Genomic DNA, 13,261 nt, shown 5'->3' on the forward strand with positions numbered 1-13,261 from the left:
TGAAGTCAATATTGCCCTTGCCTGCCTAAAATCTGTCTCTGTAGGTGACCCTTGTTCAGAGGCCATATTTCAAGTGATGGCTTTTCCCTGCGTGTGGTCATCAACCTGACTTAATTTAGGCCACACGAAAGCAGAGGTCACCAAGCTGGACCCAGCCAACATCAAGATCTACAGTTCCATTACTCTGTTTGCAGTGGTTGCAAAGGCTCTGTAGAATAATCTGGCCAACTGGCTCTCCAACTGTTTGGATACTTTAAGCATCTAGGCTGCTCCAAAGTGAACTATTGACCAAAGCATGGAGCAGAGGAGGTCTTCCTGGTCATGTTAGATGGGTTGCTGACAGACAAACAGGTCAGAGGAGTTATGTTATGTTGGTTGAGCAAGATTTGTCCTGATCCAGAACTGCATATGCTGCAGACTTCTGTATCCAAGGCAAGGAACCTGGGTGACGTGTTTGCTATACATCTCTCCTTTATTATCCTAGTTCAAGAAGTGTGATTTGTTTGTTTTCTACAGCTTTGATTCTTCTGGAAGGTCCTGTCATTTTTCACAGATGAGCAACATGCCACAATCACTGGCACAAAAGATCTCTTGAGCTTCAACTATGGCAAAGCACAATTCATGGACACAAGGGCTCTTTAACTTGGTCGAGTGCTACTTAAGGTTGATCTCACCTCTGGCAGTACTGGTTGCCAGTTTAATATGAATTCAATTTAAGATGCTTGGTGGCATCCACTGTATGTTCCTCAGGAATGGACCAGCTATCTTGCCTAATTTGATGGTCCTGAATGTCCCTGTGATACCACTGAGACCTTGCATTCTTCATCTTTGTTAGAAATTGGGCCTCTAGTTGGCAGAGGTTTGCACTCTGTCCAAGTAGGCAATACAATTCTAGTCAAGGTAAGTAATAAACACACAAAAAATGTACCTGTGCTCACCTTCTGGTAGCTTGGCACATAGTAGTCAGGCTAAACTAAAGCTACAATGTTTAAAGTGTATGTGCACAAACCCAGTAACACAGCAGAAACACCACAAAAGGGCTCCACACCAGCTTAGCTCTTAGAAAAATAGCCAATATTTATCTGAGTCAAACAAGACTAAAATGACAAACATAGAACATACACAAGCCAAGTTTTGAATTTTGACAGATAAAAACAAAAAGGAGTGCTTACACGTTAATAGCTCACGCCCAGGGCTATCTGGTCATGCTGGATTGGGGCACATCCAAAAGTTAAGTCTGACTGCGATAGACTGCAGGCCAGGTCCAGGAGACACACAGGCCTGCTGACAGTACCTTGGTTGTGTTGATGCTTGGTGACGATGTGTTGATCCAAGGAGGGGATGTGTTGTGCCTGATCGGGCAACGTTGTTGATATGTGGATGTCCAGAAATAATGATTACCGGTTCAGATGTATTGGTGCACCTGCAGCCAAGTCAGGGCTGTGTTGAAAGTCGGGGCCGTTGCGTCGCACAGTCGGCGAGCGATGTCCATGGCTTCAATGCAGGCAGCGGGAAAGTGCATTTCTGCAGCGGGATGATCATTTCCAAGTGACGGGCCATTGATGATGCATCACTTCTTGTGTTGCAGCACCACACTAACCTTCCAGGGCCCATGACTGGATTTGGCACCACGTGGCAGAGCAGGACTCACAGTAGAGGAGCCCAGGTGCTGGTAGCTAGATGAAGTCTTTGATATCCCTGAGACTTCCAAAAAGGAGGCAAGCTCAGCCAGGCCCTTGGAGGAACTTTTAGATTGCAGAATGTAGAGAGTTAAGTCCAGTCCTCTCACTCCCAGGCAAGTGGCAGCAGGCAAGAGGCCAACACAACAAAGCAAACAGCAAAGTGGCAGTCCCTCCTGACAGCACAACAGTCCTTCTTCCTGGTAGAATGTCCTCAGTCCAAAAAGTGTTCTGAGTATATGGTGTCAGAGGCCCCAAAAGGCCTTTGATATAGGGGTAACTTCAAAAGAATTCTCTGAAGTGCATGAGGATCCCTTTCCACCCAGCCCTTGCTCCAGACTACCAGTAGGGGGTAATCAGCCCTTTGTGTGAGTGCAGGACACAACCTATTCAGATGCAAGTGTGAACTGCCTCTCCCTCTCCCTGCCCGGAAGACTATCAGTATGCAGATGAATGCAGATTTATCCCTTGTCACACACAGCCCTTCCTGTTTGTGGCTGTCTGGAGAGAATACACAAATGTAACTTTCACCTAAATCCACACATGTAGATAGGGACAGGCAGAGGCACAGAATGGTTAACATAAGAAAATGCCATCTTTCTAAAAGTGGCATTTTCAGACCTGCAATTTAAAAAACAACTTTACCAAAAGATGTATTTTTAAATTGTGGGTCCAGAGACATCAAACTCCATTTTCCTTTTTTTTTCAGAATTGGAAATTACACTTAAAAGATATTTCAAGGTACCCCAACATTAGCCTACGGGAGATATAGTCCTTGCAATAGCGAGAAACAAATTTAAGAGCTTTTCAATATCTGGAAATGTTAAACTCAAACGTATGTGTCCATTTATTTTAAATACACTGCATCCTGCTGTTAGGGCTAACCAGGGCCTACCTTAGGGGTGACTTACATGTTATAGAAAGGAATCTTTGGGCCTGGCAAGTGGGTACACAGGCAAGCTCGAGATGGCAGTTCAAACTGTGCACACAGGCCCTACAGTGGCAGGCCTTGAACATGTTTGAAAGGCTACGATAGTGGGTGGCACAATCAGTGCTGCAGGCCCACTTGTAGCATTTGAATTACAGGCCCTGGGCATGCATAGTGCATTTTACTAGGGGCTTACCAGTAAATCAAATATGCCAATCATGGAGAAGCCAATCATACCATGTTTTAGACATAGAGCACATGAACTTTAGCACTGATTGGCAGTGAAAAAATGCATAGAGTCCTAAAGCCGGCAAAAATGAAGTTCAGCACACAATCAAAACAGGAGGTCAGAAAGCAAAAAGTCAGGGCAAACCACGCCAAAGATGCCAGGTCTATAAGGACTTGCTTGTGGGTGTGGAAATTTACATATCCAAGAAACTAAGGTCAGTACTCAGTTTGTCAAATGGTAATTGCTGGTGCCCGAACTTTTGCTCGGAAGCTGCTGCCAGCGCTGCAGAAGGTCCTGGTGCTGATTACCAAGGCTTCCCAATCTTGAGTCCACTTTAGCCATCTTTAACCCATCACCCGACACTCCCTGCTGCTCTGTCTCACCCCTGCACGTTTTCTGCTGTTTCTGCGTTCTCTCTTTGTCACTGGTTTTCTGCATATCTCTTCCTCTTTCTTTCTTTGTTTTTCTCTCTTCTGTATTGGGTCAAAGTCTGATGAGGGAAAATAAGTGCTGGAAACAAAAGTTAAGTGCTGGTGGGCCCCACCTGAAACCACCAGCTCAAAGTAAGGACTGTCTAAGGTATGGAATGCTCTTATAGCTGAATTAATTGGCCTGTGGTCCATGCTTAGTTCAGACGCACACTGAAGCCTTACCGTTTTGTTGACCTCTGTTTGTTCTACCTTTCCTATTATTTTTTCCTACAAGGTCTCGCCTGTTTTTGGAGTGCAGCACCTTCCGGGGAAGCTAGTCCTTTAAAAATAAATACATAAATAAATACATTCTAATTAGGAGCAGTAAACCAGCATGTATTGCCACTTCCCAGTTCCAATCGCAGTTTCTACCCTGGCACACCACTAGCCTGTGACAGCTCGTTGCCAAGACCGGTTCCTGACAGAAACCTGCACAAGGTCAGGAGGCTCTGCTCTAGACGGAGCGGAGCCTGTACCACTCACAAATGTGGGGGATCTTCGATCTGCTCATCGACCCTGGGGGCTTTAGTTGCTGCAGACCTTTGAGGAGCTTTTGAAAACCGCTGCCTTAAAAGAGATCACTTATCACTCCCTCACGCCTTCCCTACCCACATGTTTTGGTTTACGGTAAAAAGCTGTGAGCACGACACCCTCTTGCACTGGTGAAGAAGCTAACTAGTTTAGAACACTACGGAGCATAAGTGTACAACTCCCCCCCCCATCCCCCGTCCTTTTTGTATCAGTAAGGTCTTCCCGTGAGCCGCAACCCACTGGCTTTGACATCGGCCACAAGTCACCTCACGCAGATGCTGTTACCGGCCCTTCAAGACCCTTAATTTGAAAGCTGCTTAAGCCAGTGGTGAATGTGATAAGAGTGCATTACCATGGAGCGCTTTGTTTGATGGCCCTTCGGAAGGTATTATGGCTGTAAGTGCGGTATGACGTACACTAGGGCAGGGCGCGTCTCTTGTGTCTGTGTGGCTTATGTTAGTTTAAGCCCCATGACACTGCTTCACGTGCCTGACTTCCGTTACTGTAAACTGTGCTGGGTTCCACCCCCCACACCTCCCCCCAAAAAAACACCTGCTGTGCCTGATGGACCCTATAAAATCTAAACGAATTGCGCTACCTAGTGGAAGCAGCGGGGTCGCCCGAAGTACTTGATGACGTAACAAGAATTGTTTAAAAAGCGCTAAATACTGCGCTTCTGAAGTTTCTAAGGGCCATATGTACGAACACATTTTCCCATAGACACAGAATAGGCAAAACTGCTTGCTACATCTGGCCCTAAGCTCCGTAAATAACTGATGTTTTTATTACCTAACTGAGAGTAGAAAGACGTAACACCTAACTACAAGGGCTAATTATCAAATTATCAGCGGTATACAAGTGATTCATTTAAAAGCCAGACATCAGAACCCTTTACCTTCTGTGTTGAGTGCTGACTATTGACTGTCACACCTTTTGGTGGGGGTTGTCAAGCTTCCAAGGGGAAACTCGTAATTGTAAACGTGTGTTTTCATTTCAGCATTGTTTTTATTGTGATAATAAATAATTGGAACAATTAAATTAGAGAACCCCCTCCCCACACCTTTTTTTTACCCCTTTTCACGGTTCCTGTGACAGGGGATACCTCTCGTTTCTTTATAACCCCAGATCACTGGAGCTCCTTTTCATTCGCCTTGCCCTCGTGCTGTTTGTTACATGACGGATATCTCCCTTTTATTCAGTGCTTTATTTGTAAATAAAAAGGTGCCGGTGCCCAAAGCCCTTCTCTTAAACATGTGGCTGCTGCTGCAATTTAATGTGCGAACACGGAATACTGAGGCAGCGTAATCCCGAAGCCATCTCGGGCCTCTTCAATCCATTTAAAACCACTCCCTGCCCCTTCAGCTCCCAGCTGCAGCTTTCTGCATTCTCCCTTTGTGACGCTTTTTCTTTTTTGTTTTCCTCTGTCTTTCCCAAACGTGTCTTTTGCTCTCAGTAAATGCTTTAGGCAGAAGACTAAGCCCCGGCCCTCAAAAATAAGTGCTGGTGCTCAGCACCGGAAACAACAAGCACAAATTGAGCACTGCTTTTATTGCACGTGTCTTAAGGGGGAGTATTAAAGTACCAGGGAGCTTCTTGTCATCTCTAGTGTCTGTAGTGCTTGTATGACAGACAGGGACTCCCTGCTCATCTTTAGTCAACGTGTGGCCTGTAATACGTGGCCAAAGAGTTCTCTCGCCGTTTTACTCAGTTTTATGGCATGGGTGTGTCTAACACTTTTCTTGTTGTTTCTAGATATGTGTATGTTCTGATCAGTGTATGCCATTTATCGTCGTTGTGTAAAGAGTTGACCTGGTTTCTTCTTATTTTTGTAATTCCTTTGTTTAAGTCAATTTTGCATGTTATTCGGTTCACCCTTTCATGGCTTTCCTTCTCGTCATGTGATATCTTTTCCTCCATATGGCATTAAGGAAAATTAAATCATGTGAGTGCATTGACACCACGGCAGAGTGGCGACACCCGAGCGCTGGTTCAAGACAAACGAGAAGCACAAATGTTCTTTATTTTTTAAATTAAAATCAGCAGCAGGAGAAGCACACCAAAACAGAAATAAAACACCCCAACTTAAGCCATTCCTCCTAGATATGCACAGAAACGTCAGCTAAAGAAACAGAAAACAGACTGCATTTACAGTCTTCTGCTCAAGGAAGTACCCCGCCCATCTCTACTTGTGTGCCATGTTTGGTTGCCAACAATGCAGAGATCCTCTGCACCAGAGTTAGGAGACAGAGTGTGTCACTCTAGTCATGAGCAACAAGTAGCCCCTCTAGCCAATTTAATCTACACGAAGGGTTCAACTGTAGGGCACCAAGAGCCGTCATGCCCAGTACAAGGATCAGATCCCAACATCCAGAAATTAGGAACTGAAGGCCGTGTAAAGGACTAACTGAAAAGCGAGGTCTTTACTTGGCCTCCTGCTCTGTCTCCTTGCTATACTCTTTTATACAAAGTGTTCTAGAGCTGAAGTCCTCTGACACCAGTGGAAAGGGAACCCAGTGCCACGCCTTTGTGAAACTGGATATGATCACACATTCTGCCAGAACCCTTGTTCTGAGGAAAGCCCCTCAATCACTGATTTCAGAGAGAGTAGGGTGTACAGATAGCAATACTAGCACATAGTATTGGATGTATCTTCCCCCCTTTTGTTCTGAGTATTTCATTGACATAGTTATGCATTCCTTGGCAAAAATACATTTAGCTCCTATCATTTTCGAACATCTCGTTATATGAAGTTTAATTAAGATAATAATTAGAAGTTATTCAATCAGAAGGGCCTTTTGACCCAACTCCGTGACTCTCTCTGCGGACAATGCAGTCGGATAAAACTGGTACAAGTCGCAAAATGATAGTTGTTCATTCAACCATTAATGCAGTGGAGCTCTGTGTCAAAAATGTAAGCGCTACATTGCATGAACAATATTGCTGTACCACAGTGGTTTCCAACCTGTGGTCCGGGGACCCCTGGAGGTCTACGAAGCCTCCTCAGGGGGTCCACAACTGCTTAAAATTTTCTATAATTTTAACAAACTAGGTCCCCAGCTTTTAGTAATGACTCAGTGGGGTGTCTCCGGATTCTAATAATGATTCAGTGGGGGTCCCTGAGTTCCAGGATTGATATCCTGGGGGTTCACAGAATACAAAATGTTGGGAACCACTGCTGTACCAGATTTACAAAGAGTTGCCTGCCACTGATATTATTGATGGCGCTAGCGCTCGGAAAAAGCCGTGGCGCACAAAGCTCAGCCTTGGACTATGGTGCAAAGGCATTTGTACTTGTGGTATAAAATCCTATGCAAAGACTGTTACACAGGGGTAAAACGAAATATGTGCTTTTGTGCAAAGTACACGTTATGTGTAGATATGGATGAGATATACCGCGTGGCCTCTTGCTTGTACTTGGTTTTATGAGGGGTAAGGTTTTGGTGCAAAGCAGGGTCAGGCTATTTTAGTTTATCTAGTTTTGTTGCAAAACCGAGTAGGTTTTGGCTTTTTTTACCTTTGACATACTCCGTCGTTGGAATTACCAGGGAATCAGCTCTGTTCATGGTGCAAAGTAGTTTTGGCGCTGCACAAAGTCAACTTTTGATTCTTTAACATTTCAGCATTGAACGTTGAGTGATGTTGATAACCCCAGAGCAAACCTGTAGTGAATCTGGGCCTAGCAACATACAAGGCTGCTCTTAATACCACGGCAGAGGCAGTATTCTTTGCCAACGATACACTTGCTTTTCATACTCTAAGGAGAAACTCGGATTCTGTAAAACCTGTGGTGCAGCAGGGATTCCAGCCCTAAAGGCCCTTATCATAGTTACCATACGTTGTGTAGCACTTCAAGCTGCCTCTTAGCACTGCTCCTGGATCACTTACACCATTGAAGTTTGAGGCAGGAAACTATCCCTGGTGCAGCTCTGACATAAAAGTAATAGCAAACACATTCACGTTAACACTATTATTTGTCATTTCTTAATGATTTAATTAAAGAAGGAATCCGAGCATGAAGACAGTTGCAGCCCCATCTTTTAAATTGCATCGCCTGATAACAATTACATTATTTTTGGCAGCATTAATTCTTATCTTACCCAGACTACACCAATCAAATTCAGTTTGATATCACATGGTTACTAACACAAAAACAAGAAAGGAACACACGTTTATTTCTTATGGAACACACTAATTGAGCACAACAAACACCCAGTCCCCTCCTAGAGATCACTATTACACACTAAATGACATAAGGCATCTCGCTATGGAACATAATTTAACTCAGTTTCAAAATGTACTCAAATGATATATCATAAATTACAAATAAAGAAACAGCACAAATTAGAAAGTAAAGCACACATAACACAAACAGGCTTACCACCCACTTATGTGCCCTGAGGTGGTTGTTAAAATGTAATTTTCCAGCAATGACATAAAAGGACATTAAAATGTAGTCTAATACTGTTATCAAATATATTGATTGGACTGGTGCTTGCCCAGAAACAGGTTTTAGGGCGTGCAACTACAATACAACGTGTAAAATATATCTAGACTTTATTTTCAAAAATAGCCTAATTTCCAAGGTTTCTTAATAGGCCTGGGTGAAACTAAAATAATTTCCTTTGAGGAAGTCACATAAAATGCCCGTAAACATAATTGCACAAAATAGTGGTTCAGACTCCTCACACTATTTTTTAGTGTAAATTGCATCCTTGTGTCCATTTTGGATGTAAGGACACATTTTGTGCTAAACAAAAAGTGCAAAACTATGTGTAACAAACAACAACCTTTCTGTTCATTCACGTTCTTCCAGTGCTCCCACAATAGGATTTGTATGTGGATAACATTTTAATTAAATAACTTGGCACACTGGTAAAATCTCTGCCAAGGCGCAGAATGTTTGTAATTAAACGAGATCTCACCGACCTAATTCTTATCCATCATAAAAAAAGAAACACTGCTTCTTGGAAATGCCAGTCAATTATGTATTGGGCATAAACCTCTTATAATTAGTCACATGGTAGGTACTGACTTGGGACCCTTTGATTTAAGTTGATGGAACCCATCTTTTGTTTAAAAATCATCACATATGGAAAGTCTCACCTGATACATTTTCGAGAACTTCGCACAAATATTCATGAAGAGCAGTGCCTCAAGTTCCAACTCAACTCCCTTCAGTCTAGGACTGGTCATGGTCATGGTCATTGAAACCATGGTAGACACATCTTACGTCACCATATTAGTGTTTCCACTTGTCAGCTCTTGGAAACAAGGAAAGGTGACAAGTTAATTATTTTATGTTTCGCACAGAAACAAAATATGTTGGTTTTGATCATACCACAAGAACTTTTGAAAATCACCTCACTGCCATCTTAACCCAACATTGACCAAAACAGCTCTTAAAAAGTATGCTCACCCATGCCAAGGTTAACTTAACTAGTATTGATACCTACTTTTTCCACCAAAATATTACAACCCACTTCTAAAAATGTCACATCTGAAGGTCACATGCAGGATGACCATACGGTAAAATGTGTCAAAATATTATAATTCACTGAAAAAATAAACAAGGCTTCTGTGGTGCAGTCTTTTAGATTGGTGATACTATTGTAAGCAGCTGTATCGGAGAATACCGGCAAAGTACTGAAAAAGGGCTAAAGTAAGCAAGGGTTGAAAGGCCAGCCTTATGCTGAGGGTCAGCCACCATAATGTAAACTTGATTTAAATTATCTCTAGAGAGCTGTGGGCACTTTACTCCAGTACAAGTATTACTTCAAATCTGTTATTACTTGCTTGGTGCAACCTGTTCATATGTCACCAATGCGGAAATTGACCATAGACTGATAATCCTGAAAACACTCCATCTTTTCTCAACATTTCTAATCAGCCACAACTAGATATGGTTGAAATTGGAAAGACAAATTTGTTCACTTCGAATTGTATTTTTTAATGAATTGCTTCTATCTAAAAAGCATAAACCCGACAAATAGTCTTCGAGCAGAGGGACTGTGACTGCAGGGCTGATTCACGGGGAGCTCTGACTTCAGGTAAAGACTAGGATAGATCAGTGCGAAGATCTGGGTGAAACCTGCAGCTCACGTACCCACATGCAATCACAGGAGATTTGCCTCTTGTCGATTAAATGAGTTCACCGATTAAATGAGTTCAATTAAGTTGGATAATAATGATGCCTATTACTAAAGAGTTAAGATACAATTTTGTTCTCCGTGTGCTACATAAATGCTGTACTACTGCCGTTCATCAATGTGCTGGTGATGCAGCAATGAAGAATCTCTAATATCTCTCTTGTTTCTCTCCCTTTGTACCATTCTTTTCTGCCGGGCAGTTCTTCATCCTGCTGTTAGTGATATTCGTGTTGGAGCTCCTCTTTGTGATTCTCTTCTTTGCCTACACTGACAAGGTAAGGGCAGAACCACCACTCTCATCATCGCTGACGGTATGTGGCTTTTAAACCCTAGGGGCTGCAGCCTCCTTCAGTAGCATCTCCCAATCACTGCGAGGCGCCATCCAACATTCACATCCTGGTGCACAGTCGATAAACACCACTCTCAGTCACTACTGTAGTCTTTGGACTAACGGAGCAATGCAAAAGAAGTAGCCAGGCACCATCAACTGTCACTGGCAGACTGGGAAGTACGGCACACTTGGCAGAGAGCAGTACATTGAGTCATACGGACAGAGATCCAACAGAGAGAAAAATCAAAGGGCATGGAGAGTTTAGGATCAACTAAAAAGCTGAGCAAGATCAAGAGCAATAAGCCAGCATGAATATTAGTACAGCGTCAAACTACAGTCTGTACAACAAGAGACAGGGGAACTGTTTTTTGAGCAAACAGACTGAGCAGCAAGCAGGCAAGGATGGAGGAAAGGAAATGCACAGTAAATGTTTAGAGAAATATATGACAGCAAAAAATAGGCATAGGGACAGCCAAAAAGAAGAACAGGAAAAAAGCAAAAGCAAACGTACTAAAATAAAATAGAAAATATGCATTTATCAACCAGAAAGGGCTTTTCTCCCTGTTAGGGGCCATGTGATGTTTTTGTTTGAATATCATTTTGCCAGCCTGGGCTCTTTTATCTGAGTCCAAGCCGAAAGTGAAATATTACTGGCGACATTGTGGAACGAATTCCTTACCACAGTGAAAATGAAGTTATTGTAGGAAAATTTGAGAGCTATTATCTCTCTCCTTTGGTGAAGGCCATACTATCTTCTCAGGTCCTCTGCAATTACCCTTCATTCTTACTAAGACTCCTGTCAGGAAATTACCGATTTTATTTTCAGATCTTCGCTCAGATGTTTGTAGAACTCTCTAAAAATTTCACACTAGCAAGATCCACAGGTTTTATCTGGACTAAACAATGGGCTTTGGATCATCTGATCAGTTTTGGTGGGGCTTAGCCCTCGACAGTAGGCATCTAATACTGTGCATCAGGCTACTTCATGTATTCTACAGTGCTATGAAGTCAGGCGTCTCAGCGAGTCGGTTTCCATATTACACAATAGGAATCATCACCCACAAATATTGTGCATCATTGTAAACAATTCTGAACAGTATCTAATGCCATGCCCGGCTGCTTAGCAGCCAGGATCGTTCTCAATAAATACCCATGTAGGTAGGTTCGTAGGTAGGTAGAGAGGTGCCTGCAACTAAATCAATGCACTGTTTTTAATTACTGATATCTGGTGTCAGGGATAGGTCCTACTGTATATTTACAATTGTTGCTTGATTTTCTTGCTGTAAAATGACCTTAATAGTAAATGTTACACACATCAGAGCCCTCACTAGCTCGTCTACAGAAACCCTATTGTTTCCCACTCCAATACACAAAAACGGAACTTTGTATGGCAGCACACCAGTTGTGTGTGCTTTATTTTGCACAGAATACATGTTTTCACTATTTTCTCTGCTTGCCTAGGTTGATATTCTGATTTGAAAGTTTCACTAGAGCTGTGGTTGTTGACCGTAAAGGTAACTATCATTTCTGTAGGATTTTAAGAGTAACATCATTTAAATATATGTTGGCTGTAAAATAGGACAGACTTTGTCACGCCTTTTTAAATAAATATATTTCAGGTCATTCCCTAGATAGATTATTTTTGTTGGGAAAGCATCTGGCGAATATAAACATTAATCAGTCAGCAGCAGTGCACAGCATGTCCTGTCTTTCAGTTTTGGTACAGATCCCTGATTGCTGCGGTGTAGTCTCTGTAATGTGCCTTCTGATTGATGCTGTAAAATATGCCCTTTTGTGCTTTGCCGCATTTTATGCATCAAGAAATGTCCTCTGCTCAATGACATGTTTCTATCAGAGTCCATACTGGGGTCATTAAAGGCTGAGACACATTGTCTGCTCGACTGTGACCTACTGTTGGTGATTCTGCCTTCAGAAACCTCCCCACGTATGAAAAAATCAATTTGTTCTAATTCATGCGCCCCTTCCTGTAGTTGGAGGCCATGTTGATCATAGGTGTTGGAAGCAGAGGGATTAGAAGTGGGGATTAATCCTCCAACAGATTTTAGACTATGGGTAAAAAGATGGAGAGTCATAAAATTAAGTGCCTGGTTTCCTCGAATATATGGCCAATCACTTGAAAAAACAGGCAGAAGATCTGTATGGGCACTGCAGAACAGGCAGACTCGTGGGCACAACGGTCCTCTTAATGTACCTTTATTTCCTGGTTCCACATTGTCCAAGAAGCAGCTACTGTCTCAGCAGAATCCTCAATTCCTTCAGACCCTCACACATTCCACTCAGGAACCTCAAAGCAGAGTTACAGACACCCTGCATCCTCCCTCCAACAGCCAACACAGGCAGCAGGAGTGATTGAGATACAATGTCCGGAGGCGCAGGCAGACCAAATAACATATGTACAATAGGAATAAATAATCTTAGAATGATTTGAATGACGCGCAAGCTAGGCCTAGTCAACACTCAAAGCGTTCTTAATAACGCATGAAACATGGGGCCTGATTTGGAGTTTGGCCGAGGGGGTTACTCCGTTGCAAACATGACAGATATCCTGTCTGGAGTATTACGATCACCTATGGAGATCGTAATACGGCAGACGGGTTATCAGTCACGTTTGTGATGGAGTAACCCATCCACCAAACTCTAAATCAGGCCCACAGTCTCTTAGATAGGACGCTTTGCGTTCAACCCTTTTGGGCAGTAGAGCCAGAGGTGCTGTTTTTCACAAGTTATTCATGCTCCCAAACAAATGATTCTCCATCAATTCCACATGAAAGTTTTCTTCAGTGCACCACACTTTTCAAATTTCATATCCTTCCATTAGAGGACATTATGAAACAACTTGACCACTTTCAAAGGTCTGGCTAACGTGGAGTCTGACACAACCCTGTGGAAGCTTTCACCTTCACCAAACACACTTCTGTTTGTCTTA

General features: G+C 42.8%; 1 protein-coding gene across 12 annotated transcripts in view; it reads left to right on the plus strand.

The window, feature by feature from the left end:
* The window catches only part of TSPAN4 (tetraspanin 4), a 2,368,794-nt gene that overhangs the window by 2,109,541 nt on the left and 245,992 nt on the right, over positions 1–13,261 (plus strand). For all 12 annotated transcript variants that reach the window (XM_069223123.1, XM_069223119.1, XM_069223121.1 and 9 more), the window contains one exon: positions 10,184–10,258. In XM_069223123.1, coding sequence (XP_069079224.1) covers positions 10,184–10,258 — 75 coding nt within the window. The remainder of the gene's footprint in view (positions 1–10,183; positions 10,259–13,261) is intronic.

Source organism: Pleurodeles waltl, chromosome 3_1, assembly GCF_031143425.1.
Source record: "Pleurodeles waltl isolate 20211129_DDA chromosome 3_1, aPleWal1.hap1.20221129, whole genome shotgun sequence".
Classification (NCBI taxonomy): Eukaryota; Metazoa; Chordata; class Amphibia; order Caudata; family Salamandridae; genus Pleurodeles; species Pleurodeles waltl.